Raw genomic sequence first — 23,412 nt, 5'->3', positions numbered from 1 at the left:
CTTCCTGAGGTCATATTCGAAGTTGCCACACGGTTGCTCTTCATTCTAGTCCATTAACTCACTACAGAACACCCCTGACAGGCAGTGTAACATCTACTGGTTGGGTCAAGCTTATTACATAAAGTCCAACACCTGAAGGCCCAAAAATAGCAGACAACATCAATCCACCAGGACACGATGATGCCCTTAAAAATGCTGATGCAGTTAGGTGTGGTGGTGCCTGCCTGTCAGCCCAGCACTCCGAAGGCTGAGACGAGAGGAAATTGAGAGTTCCAGACCAGTTTTGGCTATGTAGTAAGTTCTAGACCAGCCTAAACTACACAGAACCTGTCGAAAGGAAGGAAGGAAGGAAGGAAGGAAGGAAGGAAGGAAGGAAGGAAGGAAGGAAAGAAAGAAAGAAAGAAAGAAAGAAAGAAAGAAAGAAAGAAAGGGGAAAATATTCTTGACAGAGAGATAATTCCAAAAACCAGAAGGAAATGACAAGTAATCAGTCACAGAGATGGAATGACCTTATTTTTTATAACTGTAAATACATATATTCCCATATATTTTCCTAGGGAAAAGACTCTGGAAGAGTGGAGTGTGTTGTTCCAATAGTGGTGTCTTGTGGAGGTTTTATTCCTTTTTGAATCTACTACATCTTATGAAATTTTCACTAGGAATCTATTAGCTATACAGAAAAACAAATATTTTTCCAGAGAAATCACAAATGACTAAAAGGGTCTAAGTAGAAGGAGAACACAGCATGATGAACTCAGTGAGCTGTATGATGAACTTCCAGAGTAGAAATGTCCGGCTCATCCACCAGGCTGCAGAGGAAATGGTCACTCCTGTTTAGAAGAAGGGTGGGGGGAGTGGAGGGGAAGGAATATGGGGAGGAATAGGAGGAGGAGGAGGGAGGGAGGGAGGGAGGGACGGAGAGAGTGTTTTGGTTTTATTTTCTATTATGGCACAACAATTTTACGTGTCAGGGTGTACAAACAAAATGTTTTCTTTTAGGAATTACAAATATTTTAACTAGGTTATACATATTCTGATGTAATTAAATAATACCCATGAAGGTAGACTGAGGCCGCTGTCCTGCTTCACTGTGCCAGTGAGAAAGATTCCTAAGAGCAGAGAAGGCTGTTCCTGTGCCCATGCAGGTTTGTGTCTGGGCCTGCAAACTAAATTGACAAAAGGTGGATTAACCAGAGAAAGTAGTACAAATCCTACTCCTATTTTTATGTCCCTGGGGCTTCAGGGAAAAACAAAAGTTCAAAGAAACAGTTACATATCCAAGCACTAATACATCATGCTGGCAAATGGCAACTACTGTGGAGAAATGACTTGTTAAAAGGAAGGGGATGCCAGGAGGTAGTGGCATATGCCTTTAAGCGCAGTGCTTAGGAGGCAGAGGCAGGGAGATTTCTGAGAGTTTGAGGCCAGCCTGGTCTGCAAATGAGCTCCAGCCAGGATTGTTACACAGAGAAATGCTGCACTGAAAAACCTACATAGATAGATAGATAGATAGATAGATAGATAGATAGATAGATAGATAGATAGATAGATAGATAGACAGACAGACAAATTGAAGGAAGGGTATTTGGGTTTCTAGGGTCAATAGATTGTGACTAGTCACTAGTAACCAGAGCACCCATTAAGTAAGGGCAGTCATTGGAAAATCAGGTTTTTCCGGGAAGGTGTGCTCATGCACTCACACGTGTTGATTCCTGGTAGCACAGCACAAGGGAGACTTTCACACCCTTAACACACAGGATGCATGCCTGGCTGTCAGTCAGGAGAGGGGACGGACAACAGAGACTTTTTCTTGATTCTGTTGTTGATTCTCCATTGCCTTCATCTCAAAAGGACATTTATGCTAAGTGGCACATTCTGGGGTGGCCGATGCTGAAACTGAGAAGCACCCAGAGCATTAAGCCTGACATGGACACTATGGTGCAAACAAGGTGTTGGTGAGGCCAACTGTCTCCATCTCCTCCGAGACTTTCCATGGCACTTTAGGGTGGAGGGTGATCCCTTCCAGTCATGCAGAATTCCCCGTGAGCACTTGGAGAGAAAGAGTCAGTGGGCAGATACCCCCGGTGTTAATGCTGAGTCCGCAGCTCGAGGGAGGGAGGGAGGCGGTGCTTATCAGAGATCTAGGTAGCATCTGCTCCTGTTCTCAGCCCAGTCTAGAGTCTGTGAGGTTGTCATCCATCCTTGGTAAGGCCAGCAGCAGTCACGTTGGGAAGAAAAATGAAACGGAATTTCGAATATCCCAGTGTGGCAAATAAGAGGAGCCACAGAGTTTAAACCCCAGCAGGAAACTTTATGCAATTACCAGGGAAGTTGCTGCTGCTGGGAAAGAAAATACCATTTCCTTTTCAGGGGTGATTCATGCTTGTGTTCTAGGGGCCCCTGTGTTATGTCTTGGACATTTTCCTTACCCAAGAATTGCTTGTCTTTGCCCTAGAGGCTCCTTCCTGAAAGTCAGCTGATTCCCCGTACCTGGGAATGTTCTAGGTGACCACTGCCTCCCTCCCTCAAAGCTTTATAAACATGGGGCTAGGGACGTGTCTGAGATGGTAGAGTACGTGTCTGGTATCACAAAGCCCTGGGTTCCATCCTCAGGATCCCATAAACCAGCGCATGCTTACCCATCCCAGCGCTGGGGAGGTGGAGGCAGGAGAATCAAATGTTCAAGATTACTCTTGGCTACACAGTGAGTTCAAAGGAAGCCAGGCTACAGGAGACGCCGTGTCTGTCTGCCTGTCTGTCTGTCTGAAAGTACATGCAGTGAATGGAGTTCTAAAGTGATTTTTAAATCAACTCAAGCCGCGGTTGGACACTTGAGAGTTTAATCATTCCCAGACAGAAGAGCCTCTTGAAGGCGTGACAGGAAGTTTGTTTCAACTGTGCTTCACTGTGCTCCCTTGGCCATCCTGGTTCCAAGGACCTTTGAGCTTGCAAGTGGACGTGCGTGACTCTGGCCTAACTGGGTGGATGGCCAGTAAAGCCTCCAGTGTTCTGAGAGCATTTGAAACCCTTGATGCCCTTCTACAGTGTCTGCATTAACTTGCAGGTGCGAGTGTTCTGAAAGCCCAGATTTTGTAGGAAATTTTTGTTTTCTTTTTAAGTTTTTGAGTTAGTACGGTTTTTTTTTCCATCTGAAATTCAGTTTAATTTACCATCTTTTATGTTACCTGCCAAATATTACAAGCATTGGCAGTCTCTGCTTTTGGAAACCCATGTTCACACGGGATAGGAAGAGTGGGTATTCACTAGACACTCCCTGTTTCCCTTCTGAAGAGGACTGCCATCAAGATAGGTACTGCTGAATGAAAAGTTGAAATGACCACCATTGTTCATCTTCAGTATTAATTTCTATGAAAATTTTGTTCTGGGGATGGGACAGAGCTCTGCTGGTAGAATGTATACCTAGCATGCGCAAAGGCCTGGATTCCATCCGTAACCAAGAGCAGGGTGTGGTGCTGCATGCCTGTAAGCCCAGCACTAGGGAGGTAGAAGCAGGGGGGTCAGAAGTTCAAGGTCATATTTGACTAAATAGCAACTTTCAGTCAAGCTGGGCTTTATGAGCCCCAGTATGGAAAAAAAACCAAAAACATGCCTTCAATCTCAGTACCCAAAAAGCAGATCTCTGTGAGGTCAAATTCTAGGACATCCTGGTCTACATAGCAAGATCCAGGCTTATAACCTTTTTATGAGCACCCCCACCCCACAAAAAAAAAGATTATATTGATGTTTTCTTTTTTCTCTCAAATCTGGTGAAAACTTCTAGAGCATCATCTTTACATTTTAGACCATGGAACACAATCGTATTGTTGGACCCTTGCAGGGAAAGCTGTTGGACCACGGAACTTCACACTCCTTTCAGCGTGCTCCTTTTCCTGTACCTCTGTGTTTCTGCTCCTCACAGGGCCATCAGGGGAAGGCTGTTCCAGACAGGCGAGGAGGCAGCCTTCCAAGGCAGGCCCACCAACCCACGTTCTGCAGGGGCCCTGGGCTCACAGGCACTGCAGGGTTCATTGAAATAGTGTTTTCTGAAAAGTGGGCTGTCAAGTCACGGGATTCAGAGGCTGAGGGAAGGGTGGGGATTGGCTCTGCCTTTGTTGTTGTTGTTGTTGTTTTCTTTTTTGAAGAAAACGGTGTTCCATTAGCTCTTAGTGTATTGTTGAAATATCTGGTCAAGGTAAACCAGGTGTATTAGGTAATTCCTCTCTGAGTCCTGTAAAAAAAACATTATGTTTGTCTATCCTTTCTTTAAAGATACTTCTTTTCCGTAAAAATCTTTTCTGTAACGTCCAGGCCACACAACAAGCACAGAGAAACAGCCTTCCAGGGACAGTCAAAGGCATTAGTGAAAGGGCATTGAAAATACTCAACGTGTGGAGACGAATCATGGTTTTATTTTAGAATTATATGTAATTAATAATGATGGCAGTGAGAAGAGGTAAAGGAAAAAGGGTTTGATTATACTGAAAATATCGATGAGGACCATGAAAAAGGGGACCGCAGGAAGTCAGAAGCAAGAAAGGTCTTCCTAAGCTGGGAGCATGGCACAGGTAAAGGGCATGCCATGTAAACTTGAGGACCTGAGTTCAAACCTCCAAAATCCATGTGAAAAAGCTGTGAGTGATAGCACTGCCTTATGATTCCAGCCTTGCAGAGGCAGAGACAGGAGGATGTCCTAGAGCTCACTGGCGAGCCAGCCTATTCCAATTAGTGATTGGGTCCCAGTAAGAGACCCTGTGTCAAAACCAAAGACGGACAGCTCCTCAAGCTTGACTTCTGACCTCGACATGCATGCACATATATGTGTGCCTGAATATACATAAACACACACACACACACACACACACACACACACACACACACACACACACACACACGAGGGGGGCCCTCAGGGAACCCCAGTTCATGACCAGTTGTCCCGTTGCTTTGGGGATGATTGACAGCTAGCTAATCAAGGTGGGAACACAGGACAGAGCAAAACTTGTCACTACCTGGAAGTCCCACCACCCTCCAGGGCATGAGATTAGCAAGCAAGGCACAAAGCGAGATTCTCTTGTCCCTAGGGTGCTCACATCAGTGCTCTTCCTGGCTGCATCTCACTAGAAAGGGGATGGGATGCGGCAAAGAGTTGGGACACAGAATCAACTGGGTCAGATGGGAGCCCTAGTTCAGGCCTCTCCGATAGCCAGTGTGTGCATCCGTCTTGTCTGTCTTGAATCTCTGTCTGTAAAATGACAGATATGATATTATACTATGGGAAGTGTGTTAAATGTCTTGCAAGATATACTGACATGAACCCAGTTTTCTTCTTTGCACCAGAGATCAGGTGATCTCGGCTGCAGCAGTACGAATATTCTCCTTTCTCATATTCTAGTCCCCTTACTATCTTTGCCCCCACCCCACCCCTCATTTGTATGTGTGTGTGTGTGTGTGTGTGTGTGTGTGTGTGTGTGTGTGTGTGTGCTCCAATGGATTTCATTCAAGGTTGCTTACAGGAGCTTGGGCATGTTGCCAATGGCTACATCACCTCCTTCACTGATAGATTCTCAAGGTGGGGGTAGGAAATACGGACAGACCCAATTCTGTGCATGTCTTATGCAGGTAAACTTAGTGGCTGTAAGTTCATGAGTCCAACAGTCATGTCATGCCTGGAAGACAGCATTGCACAACCCTCCACCCCTGCCTGCAGCTCTCTCCTTCCTTGATGTTCCCTGAGCCTTAGAAGTGATGCAGATGCCCTGTTCAGAGCTGAGCACTCTGTTATTCTCAGCACGTGGGCCAGTTCTGAGTCTCTGTAGGAACTGTTACCTACTGCAGGAAGAAGTTTCTCTGACCTAAGTTGACAATAGCACTAACCTATGAGCACAGGCTTAAATATCTAAAAGGCAGTTTGACAGCCTTTGTCTTTCTTTAGAGCAGGTGTTCTCAACCTGTGGGTCTCGACCCCTCTGACAAACCTTTATCTCCAAAAATATTTACAATATAATTCATGTCAAGAGCAAAATTACAGTTATGAAGCAGCAATGAAAATAACTTTGTGGTTTCGTGTCACCGCAGCGTGAGGAACTGTGATAAAGGGTTGCTGCATTAGGAAGGTTGAGAACCACTGCTTTAGAGGGTGGATGTGAAGATAAGGGCCCTTGACATCACATGGGGCCCTGCTGATTTTGATGGATGGAAACCCCCGTGCAGAGCCTGCAGGATAAGCTGCATAGGTCACAGCCATGTTTGTTGGGGCAGCTGACTGACCCCATGTGTCATTTTCTTGCAGGTGGACTTGGGTCTCCTGCGGTACGTCACTGCTGTCGGGACACAGGGTGCCATTTCCAAGGAAACCAAGAAGAAATATTACGTCAAGACTTACCGAGTAGACATCAGCTCCAATGGAGAGGACTGGATCACCCTGAAAGAGGGAAATAAGGCCATGGTGAGTCTGGCTCCTGCCCCTCCCGCCCCTCCCCCTCCCCCACAAAAGCCTTTCACATGCGCGATCAATTTTTATTTGTTTGCATGGGGATTTTTCCGTCAGGCCTGGTTTATTTTTTGAATTGATTTAAAATGAAAAGTGCAATTAGAGGTTTAAATCTGACCAAAGGGTCTCATGTTCCCAGATCCAAAGGCCAAGAGGAAATTACACAGATGTTACTTAAAGACAGCAGACACACCAGCCAAACTCAATGACAAACTTGAGACTCCCCTTCAGGCCCCCTCCCCCCAGGGACAGACAATGCACAGCCTAACACTGCCCACCTTAGGGGTTCCTGGTACTTGTTTGGCTTTGTTTATTTGGGGGTTTTCCTTGTGTTTCTTCATTCTTTCATAGACCTTTTTCCTCTCCATAATGGGCTAGCACTCTTTCATCCATCCTTGGCGCTCACAAACTCATTGACAAGTGCAGTTGGCTGTGACTTGTCAGAACAGGAGAACCGTGGGCTTTTCCATGTATTCTTTCAGATCACACAGTTAGCATGCTCCCTCCCCGCTTGAAGCTTCGACCTGTGGGGCAGCTGGGTCCAGCCTCAGGGCATTTGCTCTGCCCTCTGTCATTTAGGAACTGAGATCACTTTTTCAGCCAGCCTGCTTATTTGAAGTCATACTTGCTCTGATTTATTAATCAAAAGATTTTTGAGAATTCATATTTGATGTTACCCAAAATCAAAAGCCTGAGGGGCTGGAGAGATACTCAGCCAGTAAATTGCTTACCACAGAAGCATGAGGACCTGAGTTCCATCTCCAGAACCCATGTTTTAAATCTATATAAGCACACACACATACACATGCCAGTGAGATGCCTCAGAGGGTAAAGGTGCTCACTAATAAACCTGACAACCCAGATTCCATTCCTGGAACCCACACAGTAGAAGTAGAGAACCAATTTTCATGAGTTCCACACATGTACCATGGCATGTCCCTACACATAATAAATAAATGAATGTTTTTAAAAAAATGTCAGCGAGTTGGTGTGGAATGTGCTTGCCACCCCAGCCCTGGGAAGTTGAAACAGGAGGATCCCTAAGACTCATTGGCAGACCAGTAAGAAATCCTGTCTCAAAAAATTAGTTGTGTGCCAGGTGGTGATGTTGCACGCCTTTAATCCCAGCACTTGGGAGGCAGAGGCAGGCAGATCTCTGTGAGTTCGAGGCCAGCCTGGTCTACAAAGTGAGTTCCAGGGCAGGCACCAAAACTACACAGAGGAACCCTGTCTCGAAAAACCAAAATCAAAACAAACAAAAAACTAGTTGTGTTAGCACTGTCTGAGAAATGTCACCTGAGGTTGCTCCCTGTCCTACACACACACACACACACACACACACACACACACACACGGAGGCCAGTTCAGTTCACATGCCCTCAGCTCACCTTTAAACACCCATGGCTTGGCTAGCACTGAGAAAAGCCTCTGCAGTATGAAGTAAAAGACAGTCATAGACTCCCTTGATCAGCCGCAACATCCCTCTCTCATGGAGGGCAGGCAAGACGGAGGCAGGTGTTAGGGGACAGCCGTTCTGTGGGAAGAGAGTTCCTTGGAAGCTTCTGTGGACAGTACAAGGGCTATCAAAGGTGGAGAACATAGAACCCTTGCTCCACCTGTAAAAGAAAATCCCTCATGGCCCTATGGAGAAGACACAAGGCAGTAATGCCCTAGGTTTTATGACTTCCAGTTACGGAGAACCAACAGGCCTACCTACACAAGCGTCCCGAGCAGGAGGCTGAGAGGATACAGGAGGATGCAGCGGGGATGAGACTGGGCATATGGGGTCTTCACTGACCAAAATGATGCTGGAGCACCAGCTGACATCTAGTCCTGCAGACCTTCCCATTTCTTCTGGACATAGATCTCACCTGAGATCTTGTCTGTCTCGATTTCATTTGCTGGACCGTGGCAAGGTCAGAATCCAATCCTAGCCTGCCCTGACAGTCCTCATCCTTTGGACGGAACGTGAACTTGTATGCCTTTCAACAGTTGGTGGGAAACTCTCAGTGTTAGCAGAATGACCTACCCCTGTCTGTGCAAACCCTGTGCAGTGGGTAGACACCCACCCCCACTCTGTGCAAACCCCAGTCAGCCAACTCTGATCCCTCTAGGAGAACTAAATAGGCCCCTAAGAACAGCATTATTTGAAATGCTACTACTTACGGAAGCTTCTCATTACTTTTGCCACATGAAAATGTACCCATTCGGGTTGTTTCCCAGAGGAAGTTGCTGAAGTAGAAGCCAAGTACAGGGGGCATTTTGGTGTTTGCTGAAGAGGAGGAGCATTGGGTCACACAAACCCAAGGAAGCAAAAGTCCCAGTCAGATGACATTGGTGTGCCCTTTCTCTGGAGGGAAGAGCAAAGCTCAGGGAGCTGCAGGCACTCACTGGAAGATGGGGAGAGTCTCCATGCCCTGAAGGAAGGCTCTGATTATAATACCTGAGAGATGATGGGGGGTCACAGTGATGCATCCACTACCATGGAGAACTGCTGGGTTTATTATTTTATTTGAAGGGGGTGGACTTATGAAACAGGGTCCCCCTGCCTGTCCTGGAACTCTCTGTGTAGACCAGGCTGGCCTTGAACTCACAGAGATCCGCCTGTCTCTTCCTCCTGAATGCTGAGATCAAAGGTGTGCGCCGCCGCCACTGACACACACACACACACACACACACACACACACACATACACACACACGTGTAAATATCGCTGCTTTTACAAGGCCATCCTCACCCATAACTGACCTACAAATCTAGAAAGCAGAGACATCCGCTCTGAGGGAAGGCTGGTGCCAGAATGTTCCATGATGGCGTACAGAGATCCTGTAAACAACACCACCCACCACCGCATTCCGTATAGTCCCAAAGGACGTTTGCAGACACCTAGTTTATACTGGGCCCTCCTTGCCTTTGTGGCCACATGCCTCATTGTTCTTCGAATCGAAGGACACATTTGTACCTAGAAGCAGAAGACTGGAAATTTTCCGTTAAATATCATTTATTATTTAGTTTTGCCTCTGACCACTGAAGCATAATTCTACCAATAACTCCAAAGTATTAAAATCACTGATGCATGACTAAGAACATTTACCAAGGGACCAAATAAGCAAGGAAGGCAGGAAGCTGGGGATGTGGCTCAGTGGCTGGAGTGCTTGTCTCATGCACACAAAGCCCTGGTATTGATCATGAACACCTCTAAACCAGGCACATGGTACCTACCTGAAACCCCCACACTTGAGAGGTAGAAGCAGAAAGATGAGGAGTTTAAGGTCTCCTTCAGCTACCTGGTGGATTCAAGGCTGGCCAGGAATACATGCAACAAGGTCTACAAAAAGAAGGAAGGGGAAGGGGAGGAAGGTACTCGGCTTAGGGCAGTATCTGAGGACATGAGCTAGAACTTTAAAAAGCCAGACCTGCCAGCACTCAAAGAGCCTTTCTTCTGGGAGTCGCTGGGGAGGGGAGATAGTGAGAGTCCCCGAGGAACATGTGAGGCTTGGCTCTTCCGGTAAAGCTAACTGCTTCTCACTTTTAAAGATGACGGCATGTGTCCTTTAAGAAATGTCATGCTTGTGACAGTGCTTTTAGAGGCTGTAGCCTCTCAAGCAAGGATATATGGCTACAGCGGCATTCTGCACTGGACAGGGTTCTCTTTGATTACAGTTATTTGGGAAAATAACATGACAGCTTGCTAATGGCACACCAACCTTGGTCGAAAATGCTAGAGCTGCTAACAGTTTCTGCAAGCATTCGTGGAAAGTTTCTGGGATTTGTTTCAAACACAGTTAGTTTGTTAACGCCCTCTCTCTCCCATCTAGATCTTTCAGGGAAACACCAACCCCACAGATGTTGTCTTGGGAGTTTTCCCCAAACCCCTGATAACTCGGTTTGTCCGGATCAAACCTGCGTCCTGGGAAACTGGCATATCTATGAGATTTGAAGTTTATGGCTGCAAGATAACAGGTAAGTGCCAACATGGAAGTTGCCCCCTCTTGAGTGAATGCAAATTTTTTCCATTCAAGGAGAATTTGTTCATATGTGCAAATATGAAGGCGATCTATTCATATTTATTTGGTAGTTAAGGTCTGTACTAGTTACTCTTTTCGTTAGTATGACAAAATACCTAACAAGAAGGAACTGAAGGGAGAAGGATTGGCTTGCAGTTCATGTGGATACAGTCCACCATGGGAGGGAGGTGTGGCGGCAGGAGCGTGAGGCAGCTGATTATGTTACATCCAAGTTGGGAAGCAGAGAAGAAACAAGAAACGGCATGTAATAAAAAAAAAAAAAACCTCAAGGTCAGCACACACCTTTAATCCCAGCACTCAAGAGGCCGAGGCAGGTGGATCTCTGTGAGTTCGAGAACATTTGGGACTATTACCCAGAGCTTCAAAACAAAACAAAACAAACAGAAAGAACCTCAAGGTCTGCCCCCAGTGACTCACTTTGTCCAGTGAGGTGCTACCTCCTAAAAATTTCACAACCTTTCCAAAAAGTTCCAGCATCTAGATATGAAGTGTTCCAATACATGAGCCCATGGGGACATTTTGCATTCAAGCCACAAGAGCCTGGACACTGGATGTACACGTGTCTGAATTCAAGTTCCACCTTAACTCGTTAGCCATTTGTGATTCATTTAAGAGTTTCCCAGGCCTGGTTTTTCTCCCCTGCACAACTGCCACAGTTCTGAGCACACACAGGCTACTCCTCGTGGCAGGTCGGGAGGTGAACATGAGCATTTAGTGTAGCGTGTCAAATGGCAGGGATTCTGTCAGTGTCCTGCTTTCCACCAAATGCAAGCTCTGAGAAGACAGCTCACCGGCATGGCCCTCTGCTTGTTAGGTGGGCAGCATGCTGACTGTTATTGTTGGGTCCTAAAAAACAACTGCTCCATGGAAGGCTCCAGACCGGCTTTCTCTCTGCAGTTTTGAAATCCAGAGGTGGCTTAATCAGCTGCGCTTGAAGGAGTTTGCCTCTGACAAGGGCAGCTTTCGCTCCCTAAGCAGCCTGGCAACTCCGCCATGGATTTTTATCTCTGTTTTGTTACCTCTGTGTGTGTATGTTTTGCCCTGGTGGTATTGGGGATTGAACCTGGGCCTCACACATGGTAGGCAAGCACTCTACCACAGTAGGAACTGCATCACCAATTCCTTTTTTGGGTTTTTTTTTTTTTTTTTTTTTTTTGGTTTTTTTCCAAGACAGGGTTTCTCTGTGTAGTTTTGGTGCCTCTCCTGGATCTCGCTCTGTAGCCCAGGCTGGCCTCAAACTCACAGAGATCTGCCTGGCTCTGCCTCCCGAGTGCTGGGATTAAAGGTGTGTGCCACCGACACCCAGCTGCATCACCAATTCTTAACTGGACATTCTAAAAGTAGAAGTCAAGTTGTGACAGTTTTTGGTTTTTCAGTTTGTTCTTCAAACAGTACTTAAGGAATCTGTTAACTTGAAACAAGAGGCTATTCCTACTTGAGGGATGAAAATGATGAGGTACACTTAGTCCTGTTACATGTCTGAGAGAGGGTCACCAGGTGACTGGAAGTCAAGGTGTGTCCAGCAATGAGTCCCTGGACTCGAAGCCCCGAGGCTTCTGGAACGGTCCTTACTGGGGGCTGATCCTGTGTTCTGATGTAACAGCAGTCACGCTCCAACCCTCTTCCATGTAAGTAGATATGTTACAGAGCTTTCAGTTAAAAGCAGCAACAGCACACATGTAATCTTCATATCTTAAAAACTGAAAAACATGGGAGTGGGAGAAATGGCCCAGTGGTTAATAGCACCCACTGCTCTTCCAGAGGACCCAGGTTCAATTCCCAGCACTCACATGACAGCTCACACCTGTCTATAACCCCAGTTCCAGGGGATCCCATGCCCTCTTTCCGGCCTCTGTGGACACCAGGCTTTCCTGTGGTGCAATACATACACGAAGCAAACACTCATAAAATAAAAATAAATTTGTTTTAAAAGATTGAAACACAGACTCTGAGGCTGATTCACTAAGAAGGTAATTAAAAAGTCCACAACTTTTGGTCTCTTGTGAACCATTGTATTCTGGTCTCTTAGAACATTTCATTTCCCAATGTATGCTTTGTCTGCTGAGTCTGATAATTTCTAAAGAAGGAAGAAAAGTGACTTTTGAAAGCAAAGCATCCCCTGGGACTTTCCCATAAGAGTGGAGGTGCTGTGTTGAGAAGCTAATTCATGAAAGATCTGTGGAAAAGTCCATTTTGGAATGGAAAGCCCAGACCTGATGTCTTACCCAGGTTTTACTTGTTTCCATGGTGGACACAGACTTGTTTATGGTAGGAGGATCTAAGACTTATGAAGTTCAAGGCCTTGGAGGCAGCAGCTGGGTGCAGGGGCATTTGGAAGAGAGAAGGACACTGAAAACTCAGATGTGACCTTGTTTTTGTTTTTGATAATAGTTAACTAACAGAAAGTTCTTGGGGACTTTAGAGGATTACTAATTTAGGAGTCTACCCATAAATTCATAGGAACAAGGCCACATAAGGTCTGGGTGGGAATTTCTGGTCCATTTCTCCAACCTGATTTCATGTCACTACACCAGAATTTTATATAGAAGCAAACTTAATAAAGACTCCAAATTAGTCTGAACTCTGAACTCTGACTGTCCAGTCTCTTAAGATTTATGGTATGTCCTTTTGGTTAAATAAAATATTTATTTGAACTTAAATTATCCTTTTTATTTTCATAAGGACATCCCAAGAGGTAATTCTAGGAATGTGAACAAAAAAAGAAAGTAATTTATTGGATTTAAAAAAATAGTTAAATAGCCTGTTTATTTAAACAGTATCTAAAGTAGTTTGTTCTAATGTTTTAAACACAGCCTATTTGTGATTTTTAACTACATAGTTGGGTTTTGCTTTGTTTTGTTTTCTCTCTAGTGAAATGACAATTTCCAAGAAATTGACCTTGGCAGGTTTTTGGAGAGGGCAGTATGTGACCATCATGGTCACACAGCCAGAAAGGCCAGGCCTGGCTCAGGACTGTCCACTTAGTGAATGGCTGACTGCAGCCAAGACCTTTTGCATCTCAGATGTACATTTCCTGGTCTGTTAGTGCCTTAATGAACTGTGATGAGTATTAAATGAAAGAATATTTATAATGTACTTGGCTTAATGTGAAGTGCTCATTAAATGCCCCCACACAATAAGGCAAACATGCTACCTACTAAACTGGATGCAGGATAAGCCGCAGGTAGAGCCCGCAATGAGATAATCGCTCAGAAGCGTCTCCTTCGTTTCGAGGCCCTGGCCCTCTGCAAGTGCAGACTGATGAAAGAGTAGGTCCGCCGTGTCCTGTTGGACTAGACAATGCAGGGGAGTAGAGCCTGATCACCACGGTTTCTCTTTACCCACTAGGCTTGGAGCACCATAAGTGTGCCGTGGTTATTTCTGGATGAAGGAGTTCCACTTCTCATGCCTTCTGACAAACAAGCAACCTTGAATTTTCACCCTCTCTTTATGAGTAGGCAAGTCCTAATTTAATCTGATTATTTAAAGAAACAAGCAAATTTAAAATCCTTGGGACGTAAGGCATCACTTCCTTGACTTCCAAAGCCTCTAGAGTCCCACATTTGAACCTAGGTTTTACATTCAGAAATTCTTTAGAAATACAGCTATCCCCAAGATCCAGAGAATATGGTGACGTGTTACCCAGAAAGAGACACACAAGGGTGACACATCCTGCTTTACGGGTGATTGAGGAAGGAATGTTTTCCTTGTTTCTTTAAAGAGGGCTGCATCATTTTGGTAAAGGAGGGGATTGGGAAGATGACATTGGGGGACTTCTGTCAGGCTGTGAGAGCCAGCCTGTGCTCTGCTCTGTGGTGTTCTATTCCCAGTCATATGCTCCTGTCAATCGCAGATGAGGGTGACCTTTCCAGACACCACAACACCCTTAGGAAACTTCCCAAGCCATCAGGGGAAGACCGCATGGTGCCCATCGAGAGTTACTGTCATACTTCACTGTTCCTTTCTCAATCTTTGAAAGCTTATTACTTGGACGTGCTCTGTTTCTCTTTGAAGGTCAAGCACAGAGATCTTACAGTCAATTAGTATCACTAATGATTGCCACATCCAACCTCTCCCCATAACATCATGCACTTGACTCTTTCATCCAAGATTGACTTTAAGGTTTCCAAAAAACAGTGTTGCCAAGCAAAATACCAACTCCCCAGTGAGCTTGATGTGGCTAAAAAACGTTAATTGTTAGTGTACATATCTCCCATTGCAGTTTTGGGTACACTAAGGATTAGTCATTGTTCTCTGCAATTCCAGTCCAGCTGGATATCCTATTTCTTGTTCTGTTGTTTATTTGCTTATTAAATCTAACAACATGGGCAAACGTTCATCTAAACCTGCCTGCCAAGGAAACCCTGCTATAAACTAGCATCCCATTCAAACCTTGAAATAATTGCTAATATGATTTCTTCCTCATCATCGTTAAAAGTGAATTACGGGCTAGGCTGAGGAAATGGCTCCATCAGTAAAGCATTTGCCTTGCAAGCATGAGGACCTGAGTTCAAACCCCAGAACCCATGTAAAAAGCCATGCATGGTAGCATTATAATCCAGAGCTGGAATGGTGAAGAGGAGGTTCCCTGCTGCTTGCTGACCAGACAGTCTGGCCTAACTGGCTACCCCCTAGGCCTTGTCTCAAAAAAACGTCATGGAAAGTACAGGAAGATGTCCTTTGTCCCTCAGACACATGCCCACACAAGCACAGTATAAGTCTTACGGTTTTCAGTCAAGGTTCTCTTTGCTGTTTTTCAGAAGGGACGTTCACAGAGACGTGGTGGGGACTGGCTAAACACTCTGACTGCTGGTGCTGTGTGGGCTGGGTATCACCAGGTGTGGGAAAGAAACAGCCCAGAAGCTCTGTAACAGAAAGGGCGTTCAGCTAGTGGAGGCTGCTCCGCTCATAGAGTCCAAGTTTATTGTGTTTTTCTAAAAGGCTGGCATCTGGCTCCCTCTGCCAGCTGAGCATCACCTTTATAAGGAAGCTGGTTGAAAGTCAGGCAGGTGTGACCACGGTAGCCAAGAAATTGGACTTCTATTTTTAACACGAGTTTCATAGTTCTTCAGTAAAATGGGTTTTGTAAATCTTTTTTTTTTTAATCCCCATTAGTTTATTCTTGGTTTCCAGATCCCACCCAGAGCAAGTAGCCAGGCTGAGTTACAGGAAGGCATCCTGAGAAACGACAGCTGCTTCTGACTGTTGTAATACGTTGATTCATTCAGCAAGTATTTGTTGAGGATGACAGTGTACAAAAACAGGCTCAGCATGTCTCAGAAAACAGAAAAATATGACTTGTTTCATACCCTCAATAAAATTAAGATCTGGCTTTGGTCTGTGACTCAGTTGTTGGTATGTTTGCCCAGCACATAGGAATCCCTGTGCTCTGAACCCAGCACTGCAGAGGCCGCCAGGCAGTGCACTCTTGAAACCCCAGTATTTAGGCAGGGGCAGAAGAGTCTGGAGTTCAAGGTCATTCTCAGCTACATAGTGAATTCAGGCCAGCCTGGAACATGAGATCTTGCCCAAAAAAAAAAAACAAAATAGAAAGAAAGGGAAGAAAAAAAAGGAGGGAACATGAAACTTGAGCTAGCAAAAAGCAGTTATCCAAAAGAGTGAATAAGATTGTCAATACAAGAAAAATATGCATCAAGTATCATAAGGCATCCCAGAAAAAGAAAACCCTATCCAATTGCAGACTGAAAATATTGACTAAGTTAAATAATATTTGAAGATGAGTCGATATTTCCCACAGATTAAATGGTGGGAAGAGCAAGATGATAGGAAGGTCTGGCAGAGACAATGAATGGGAGAAAGCCCCACCTCCACCCAGGGAGGAAGTGTTTCTTCTCTAGGATCAGTGAATGTACAAGTGAGGAGCTGGGATGTGTGATATTCAAGGCCCTGCTTGCAAGCCCTAGTGTGTGAATGAAAACTCGGCATCAGAACTGTACAATTTTGTGAGGAGACGTGCTGACTGACTCATGCTTAAGGTCAACCCGGGAGCCTCACTTAGAATGGTTAAACTTTCAGATTGCAATTTATCACAGTGTGTGGAATGGAATTGTTTCAAAGGAAAAGAGGTTGTCACTCCTGTATGTCCCTAATTGAGCTGTATGATTTTGCAAGGAGGGTAACTGACATCAGTTATTTACTAAGCAGCCAGTCAGTCAATCAATGATGGGTACTCCCCTGTTGCTTAAAGCTCAAACTGCTACAGAAGATGTGAAGAGGTCCATATGTACTTCATTGCTCTTGGGGATTTTACAGTCTATCTATGATTACAGGACTTGTAAACCTATCCACAGCACGGCTCTGCCCTAGCTCGGACACTTCCTGCCTGGGTCATCACATGCCCAGGAGGGGGGTCCTCCCAAGATGGCTCAAGTTTCCATAACTCTTGAGCTGCACCTTGATGTTTGCACGGTCTGTGTCTCTGAGATCAGGAGAGAGGAGGCTGAAGGTCTTGACCAAAGGCAGCCATAGGAAATCTGTCTATGGGATGTGAGAGAGAATTGGTAACTAGCATATATTGTCAGTAACTGGATATATTGGATAGCTGATATGAAACCAAAATGAGATTCGTGTGTGTGTGGCACGGATTCACGGGGTGTTTGAGTTCATGGGAGGTGTGCATGTGGGGAGAGCACATGCAGATGTGTGGCAGCCCCAGGCAACCTCTGTTGGCAGTCCACAAGTGCAGCCCGCTTGTATGTGTTTGTTTCTTTGTTTTTGAGACAGTCTCTCACTGGGATTGGGAGCTCACCAATTCATCGAGGCTGGCTGGCCAGTGAGGGTCAGGGATCTGCCTGTCTCTGCCTCCCCAGGGCTGGGTTGCAAGTTTCAGCTGCCATGTAAAAAACATGGAAATCGGAGATCCAACTGAGCTAACTCCCCAACACCCAGAGTGTGATTCTTAAGACCTAGATAGAAAATATTGTTCTTTTCCTTGAAATAGTAGAGAGCTAGGACAGAGGCGAGCTTTAGTGTCAGGTTCAAGAGTCACTTGTGGGATGACAGCAGAGGCTGTCCTGGGGCCGCCACACATATGCAGGTTGATTTTAAAAGGCAGATCCAGGCAAACCTCTGTAAATTCCAAGCTGGCCAGAGTTACACGATGAGGCCCTGTCTCAAAAAAGGGGGATGGGGGGAGCAATTGATAATGTAGCTCAGTTAGCAGTGTGCTTGCCTACCATGCACCAAGCTCTGGTTCAATCCGTAAGAGCACAGGCATTGAACATAGTGGCTCATACATACCTATAATCCCAGCATTCAAGTGGTGCAGGCAGGAGGATCAGAAGTTCAAGGTCATCTTTCATCTCAGCTACTCATTTCAAGCCTATATTAGACCTTATCATTAAAAAAAAAAAATAGGCCGGGCGGTGGTGGCGCATGCCTTTAATTCCAGCCCTTGGGAGGCAGAACCAGGCGGATCTCTGTGAGTTCAAGGCCAGCCTGGTCTACAGAGTGAGTTCCAGGAAAGGCACAAAGTTGTACAAAGAAACCCTGTCTCGAAAAAGCAAAATATAAAAAAAAAAAAAAAATAGATCCTGAAGACAGTTGATGGTTGATGGAAAGGATAAAATGGCACCGTCCTTGTCATTGGACATGGAGCTCCCTGGACCTCATCTGCCTTCTCCATGCTAAGCCAAGCTCTTCCTTTGTTGCTTCAGCAGTTTCTTGTTTGGGGGAATATATTTCTTTAAGTATCTCCAACCCACCATGAACTGGGACTGGTAGGCAGCACTTCCTGAAACTGGAGCAACTTCTAGGAACAAAAGAGCGTAGAACCTTAGCTTGACATTAAATTTAGGATAACTGAAAAGGCGGAAGGGCAGGGGTGGTAGTGATGCTCTGGATGAAGATCTTCACAGGAATGTGAGTCTGAGGAGAGGATACAAGTAGAGAAGAGATCTGCAGGAGGGAAGGCTCTGCTAATGTAGACTTAGAGACTGAGGATTTCATATAGATGGATACAAGCTTATGTTTTCTTTCTGAGCGTGGTGTCTCTCAGGAAATAACCTCACCTCTTCTGTTCTCCCCACCTCTAGATTATCCTTGCTCTGGAATGCTGGGCATGGTGTCTGGACTTATTTCAGACTCCCAGATTACAGCATCCAACCAAGGAGACAGAAACTGGATGCCAGAAAACATCCGCCTGGTGACCAGTCGCTCTGGCTGGGCACTGCCACCCTCACCCCACCCGTACATCAATGAGTGGCTCCAAGTGGACTTGGGGGATGAGAAGATAGTGAGGGGTGTCATCATTCAGGGTGGGAAACACCGAGAGAACAAGGTGTTCATGAAGAAGTTCAAGATCGCCTATAGTAACAACGGCTCCGACTGGAAAACCATCATGGATGACAGCAAGCGCAAGGCCAAGGTGAGGCCTGGGGTAGGGAACAGCCACTGTCTGGGGACAATACCTGCCTGCTGGCTCACCAGGAAGTCACTTCTCCAGCCCATGATAGAAGTAAAGAGCCATTCTTCATGTCCTGGGATTTTTGTTGTGGTTTGGTTTTGTGTGTGTATGTGTATGTGTGTGTGTGTCTGTCTGTCTGTCTCTGTGTGTGTGTGTGTGTGTGTTTGTGTGTGTGTGTGTGTGCGCGTGTGCCCATACATGGTTGTGCACACACACATCCATTCATGCATGCCTAAAGCACCGCACTCGTAAGTGTGGAGGCCAGAGGTCAACCTTGAATGTGGTTCCTCAGGAGCAAGCCACCTTGTTTTTTGAGACAGGGTCTAGGCTATTTGGCCATAAATCCCAGCAATCCTCAATACCTCCACCTCCCAAGCCCAGGATTACAAGCATGCACCACTATACTCAACTTTTTACATGCGTTCTGGGGATCAGACTTAGGTCCTTATATTTGCATGGCAGCGCCTTACCAACTGAGCTATGTTCCAGGTCCCTTCTCATGTCCTAGCAGAAGTCAAGGCCTTCCCAGGGAAGCACAGATTTGGCCAGATTGGCTTGTCAGTAAGCTCTTGGGGTCTACCTGACTCTACCTCTCCAGCATGGGGGTGACAAATTCAAGATGCGTAATCTGGCTTTTACTTGGGCGCTGGGGGACTAGTCTTAGGTCCTTATGACTGCAGAGCAAGTGCTTTACCCAGACCTGCTCCCCGAAGCATTTGTTCGTCGATTCGTTTGTTCACGGTACTGAAGAGCATGTATGCAAAGAACATACTCTTCACTGAGCCACATTTCCCCACACTGTTTAAAGTTTTCATTGTTGAGCTGGGGATGTATGTAATCCCAGTACTCAGGAGGCAGAAGCAGGAGAATCTCTGTGAGACCAGCCTGGGGACATATTGAGTTCCAGGCCAGTGTGGACTACAGAATGAGACTACACCAAAAATAAAACACAAACATATATTCAGTTGTCATAAAATATGCATAGAATTTACCATCTGAATCTTTGTAAGTACACCTCATGACGGTGTCATGTAAATCCATATCTATGTCCAGCTCTTCTCCAGAACTTTAGGCTTGTGAAGCTGAGATGCTGGGCCCATCAGGAATCCCTCTCCGCTTCCCCGCAGTCAGTCCTAACCCATCATCATCCTACCTCCCGCCCCGGGTCTGACTCCTCAGGAGCCCCCTGTAAGTCAGTCATAGTGCAGTATTCGTTGCTTCATGGCTAGTTTACTTCACTTAGTGTAACATTGAAGTGGTGTGGGTCCCAATTTCCTTCCTTTTAAGAGCAGAATAGTGTTCTGCCATGTGAAAAGCCACATTAATTTATACATTCACTACTGAGGGACCCTTGGGCTGTCTCCATCTTTTAGCTATCATGGATAATGCTTAGATATATTCTTATGCGTTTGGAACCTCTTAAAACTCAGTCACCTCCTGCTAATCTAATGAAATGAGGAGGCGATCTCAATATTAAAATATCCCAGCATTCAAACCCAAAAGATATGCTTCAGACACCAGGTTTTACTCAGGGTTCTGGCTACATTTATTTACACTTCCTGAGAAGACCACACCAAGTTGGAACGGGTCCCAGGAGTGTACTTGGGTGGCCCTAAGTGGATTTGGAATGAAAATGAGGACCCGCCCCCAGGTTTTCACATACTCTATGGACATTTCTCACACCAACACATTTGGCCTTTGTTCTAGGTCTTTCTAACTCTACCCACCCAAAGCTGTTTCCCCCACGGGTGAAGACCTCAGCTCATTGGCTGGGACATCCTCTTTCACTTTCCAAACAGGGTGGCAAGGCCTTGCAGATAGGAAGCAATCCTGGTCCTGCTGTTAGTTTTCCTCCCTCCAGATATGTGGCTTTGAGGGTAAGACCCTGTTCCCCCAAAGGCTGCAGGTCAGTGATGGAGCTGCCGGCCACTGACTAAACCAATGTTCTTGCTGAGTACCGTGTAAAACTGTCTCTCATCCCTCCCTGAATTGACTTGTGGTTTCTAAAGCATTTCAGCATTATACGTGGCTACATTCTTTCTTTTCTGAGACAGGGTCTCATGGAGGCTCCCACTGCGGCTGGCTCCCAACTCACTAGGTAGCTGATGATGTCCTTGACTTTCTAATTCTCCTACTGGGATGACAGGCATGCACTATTATGCTTGGTGTATGCAGTACTGAAGAATGAAACCCTGGGTCCAGTGCTTGTTGGGCAAGCACTCAACCAATTAGTTGACCTACAGCCCCAGCTTATAACCTTACTTCTATCTCATGTCTTTTTTACTTTCTTCTTTGTGTGTGTGTGTGTGTGTGTGTGTGTGTGTGTGTGTGTACATGTTTATATATGTAACTGTTCTTGGGTGTGTCATGCACTTACGTGCACAAGCATGTGGAAGCTGGAGGGCACTTTATCCATCATTCCTCAGACGCGATCCACCTTGTGTTTTGAGACACGGTCTCTCTCAGACCTGGGACTTACCAGCTAGGCTAGGCTTACCGTCCAGGGAGCCCCAGGAATCCTCCCATCTTGGTCTCCCCAGCACTAAGGTTACAGGTGTGTGACACCACTCCCAGTTTCTTTTTACTTGGGCTCTGGAAATCAAACTCAGTCCTCACCCACTGTACTATCTCCCAAGTCCACTTGTCCTTTTTATGTCCACCCTTTCTGGACTTGGGAAAAGGAAGAGGGAAACCCACCCAAAACTGAAGTCCCTGTACACCGACTTCAAAGAGTGGGATGGACCGTGACTTCATCCCGGAACTCGAGCAGGCAGCAAATCAGCCACTTCCCCGCTGCTGCCGATGCAGGGTGTGTTGTTGTGACACGTTCTTCACACGAGGCTCTGAGAGAGCAAACAAGTCCCCATATGTGTCTGATAGGAGGCATCATATGCTTCCTGTCATCTAGCCCTCACGGCAGTGGAGCCTGAAGCTGTCAGCCTGTCGCAGCAAACTCAGTACAGAGTTACACAAGAAGCTAACGCGTGTGTTTCCACTTTAACAGAGTCCCCTGCTGGAGACTGGTTGAATACATTGGGATTTAGTCCTGAAATGCTCGTCACTGTCATCTTCCTATGATACCTGAAACCATGGGGACTTCTAGACCACTTAGACTGAGCCTAATCTCTGATTCTTAGCATGCTCTTCCCCTGAAATAATATTACTAAAGTAGAGATGGAAATGGGTAAAATCTTCCATTTCAGACAGCCTACATTTTCAAATTATATAAAGGTATTTGAAACGTATTCTACTTAATGGTCCAAATGCTGGCTGCCTGCCGAGGATGCCAGCCATCATTCACGTAAAAGTGAAATGCGGATATTTGTAGGATAAGACAATGCTTTTGTGAATTAATCTCCTGTATGCCCTTCCCTCACCCCCACCCACAAACGTATAATTGGCAAGGTCTATCTTCTACCAGAGTTGTTATGGTCGGAGCCTGGCCCTTGCAGCCCAACAGGCTACTCTTAGCCATCACAAATACCAGGAGAAAAGCCGAGAAAGGGGACTTATCTATCCAATGTGGCCCCATTGAGAAGATGAGCAAAGAGGGTATCAGTGGCCCCAAGTTTATCTTCCAAGTCCTGGGCATGAGGCTTAGGTTTAAATAGAGGGCTAGAGGTATAAACAGCTAAGCAGTGCTGGTCAGTTGTGGTCTGGCCCATCACTGATCCACCCTTGTCTCAGCTCCTCGCTCTGCTACAAGGTGGTCTGACAAGTCCTCAGAACTGTGTGAAGTCTCTTCCTGGGGGACAAGCTCTCACTGTGGCTCGCACCAGCCTTCAGCTTTTTCCTTTGCCCAGAATTTACTAGGGAAATTCTAATTCTTTGGGGTCCATCATTTTTTCTGTAGCACAAAAGTCAAGGTGACGGCATGATTGTCTCTCTTCTAATTTCCTTCTTACCGGGATGGTTACATGTCAGGGTCTAGATTAACTAGACTTTTCAGGACTAGAAGGAGCCAATGACCTCAGGTTCTAGAGAACAATGGTTTGTGGAGCCCTGTGCTAATTCCTAAGCAAGCCTCTGCTGTCTGAGTTCACCCGAGCCCATGCGGCTTTCACGGCTGGTGTTTTCCCAGCTCGCCACTGACAGCTTTTATAAAGATTCACATTGTGTTCGTTCTTTGTTCAAGCTGAAGTGGGGAAAGGGTCCCAGAATTCCAATGATAACAGTGCTTCCTCTGATGTTCTTCCCAGCCTCATCAGTGTAGACAGGACTTGTGTGTGTAGTAATGGTGTTTTCGTTACAATTAGCGTCTTGCTGACAACAGCTTAATTGGGCCTAACAATGCTGTATGTCAGATTCTCAATTACTCACAGTGCTTGTGGATCTATCAAGAGTCAGGACCTTGATAGCAAATGTATTCCTTAAAAAAGGAAATTGATGAATTAAGCTCCAGTGTTAGTATGTTAGATTTCTACTGCATTTTCTGAGTTATAAAGGCCAATTAATTTACTTCAAGACCCCAG

At 45.8% G+C, this 23,412-nt stretch overlaps 1 protein-coding gene across 3 annotated transcripts in view; it reads left to right on the top strand.

Moving 5' to 3' along the window:
• The window catches only part of Nrp1 (neuropilin 1), a 156,849-nt gene that overhangs the window by 101,161 nt on the left and 32,276 nt on the right, over positions 1 to 23,412 (top strand). For all 3 annotated transcript variants that reach the window (XM_052728030.1, XM_052728031.1, XM_052728029.1), the window contains exons 8-10: positions 6,287 to 6,442; positions 10,306 to 10,450; positions 18,570 to 18,901. In XM_052728030.1, coding sequence (XP_052583990.1) covers positions 6,287 to 6,442; positions 10,306 to 10,450; positions 18,570 to 18,901 — 633 coding nt within the window. The remainder of the gene's footprint in view (positions 1 to 6,286; positions 6,443 to 10,305; positions 10,451 to 18,569; positions 18,902 to 23,412) is intronic.

This window comes from Peromyscus californicus, unplaced genomic scaffold (assembly GCF_007827085.1).
Source record: "Peromyscus californicus insignis strain IS unplaced genomic scaffold, ASM782708v3 Scaffold_8__1_contigs__length_139910024, whole genome shotgun sequence".
Taxonomy (NCBI): Eukaryota; Metazoa; Chordata; class Mammalia; order Rodentia; family Cricetidae; genus Peromyscus; species Peromyscus californicus.
Note: the sequence above shows the minus strand (reverse complement) of the source record. Positions and strands in the feature narration are given on the sequence as shown.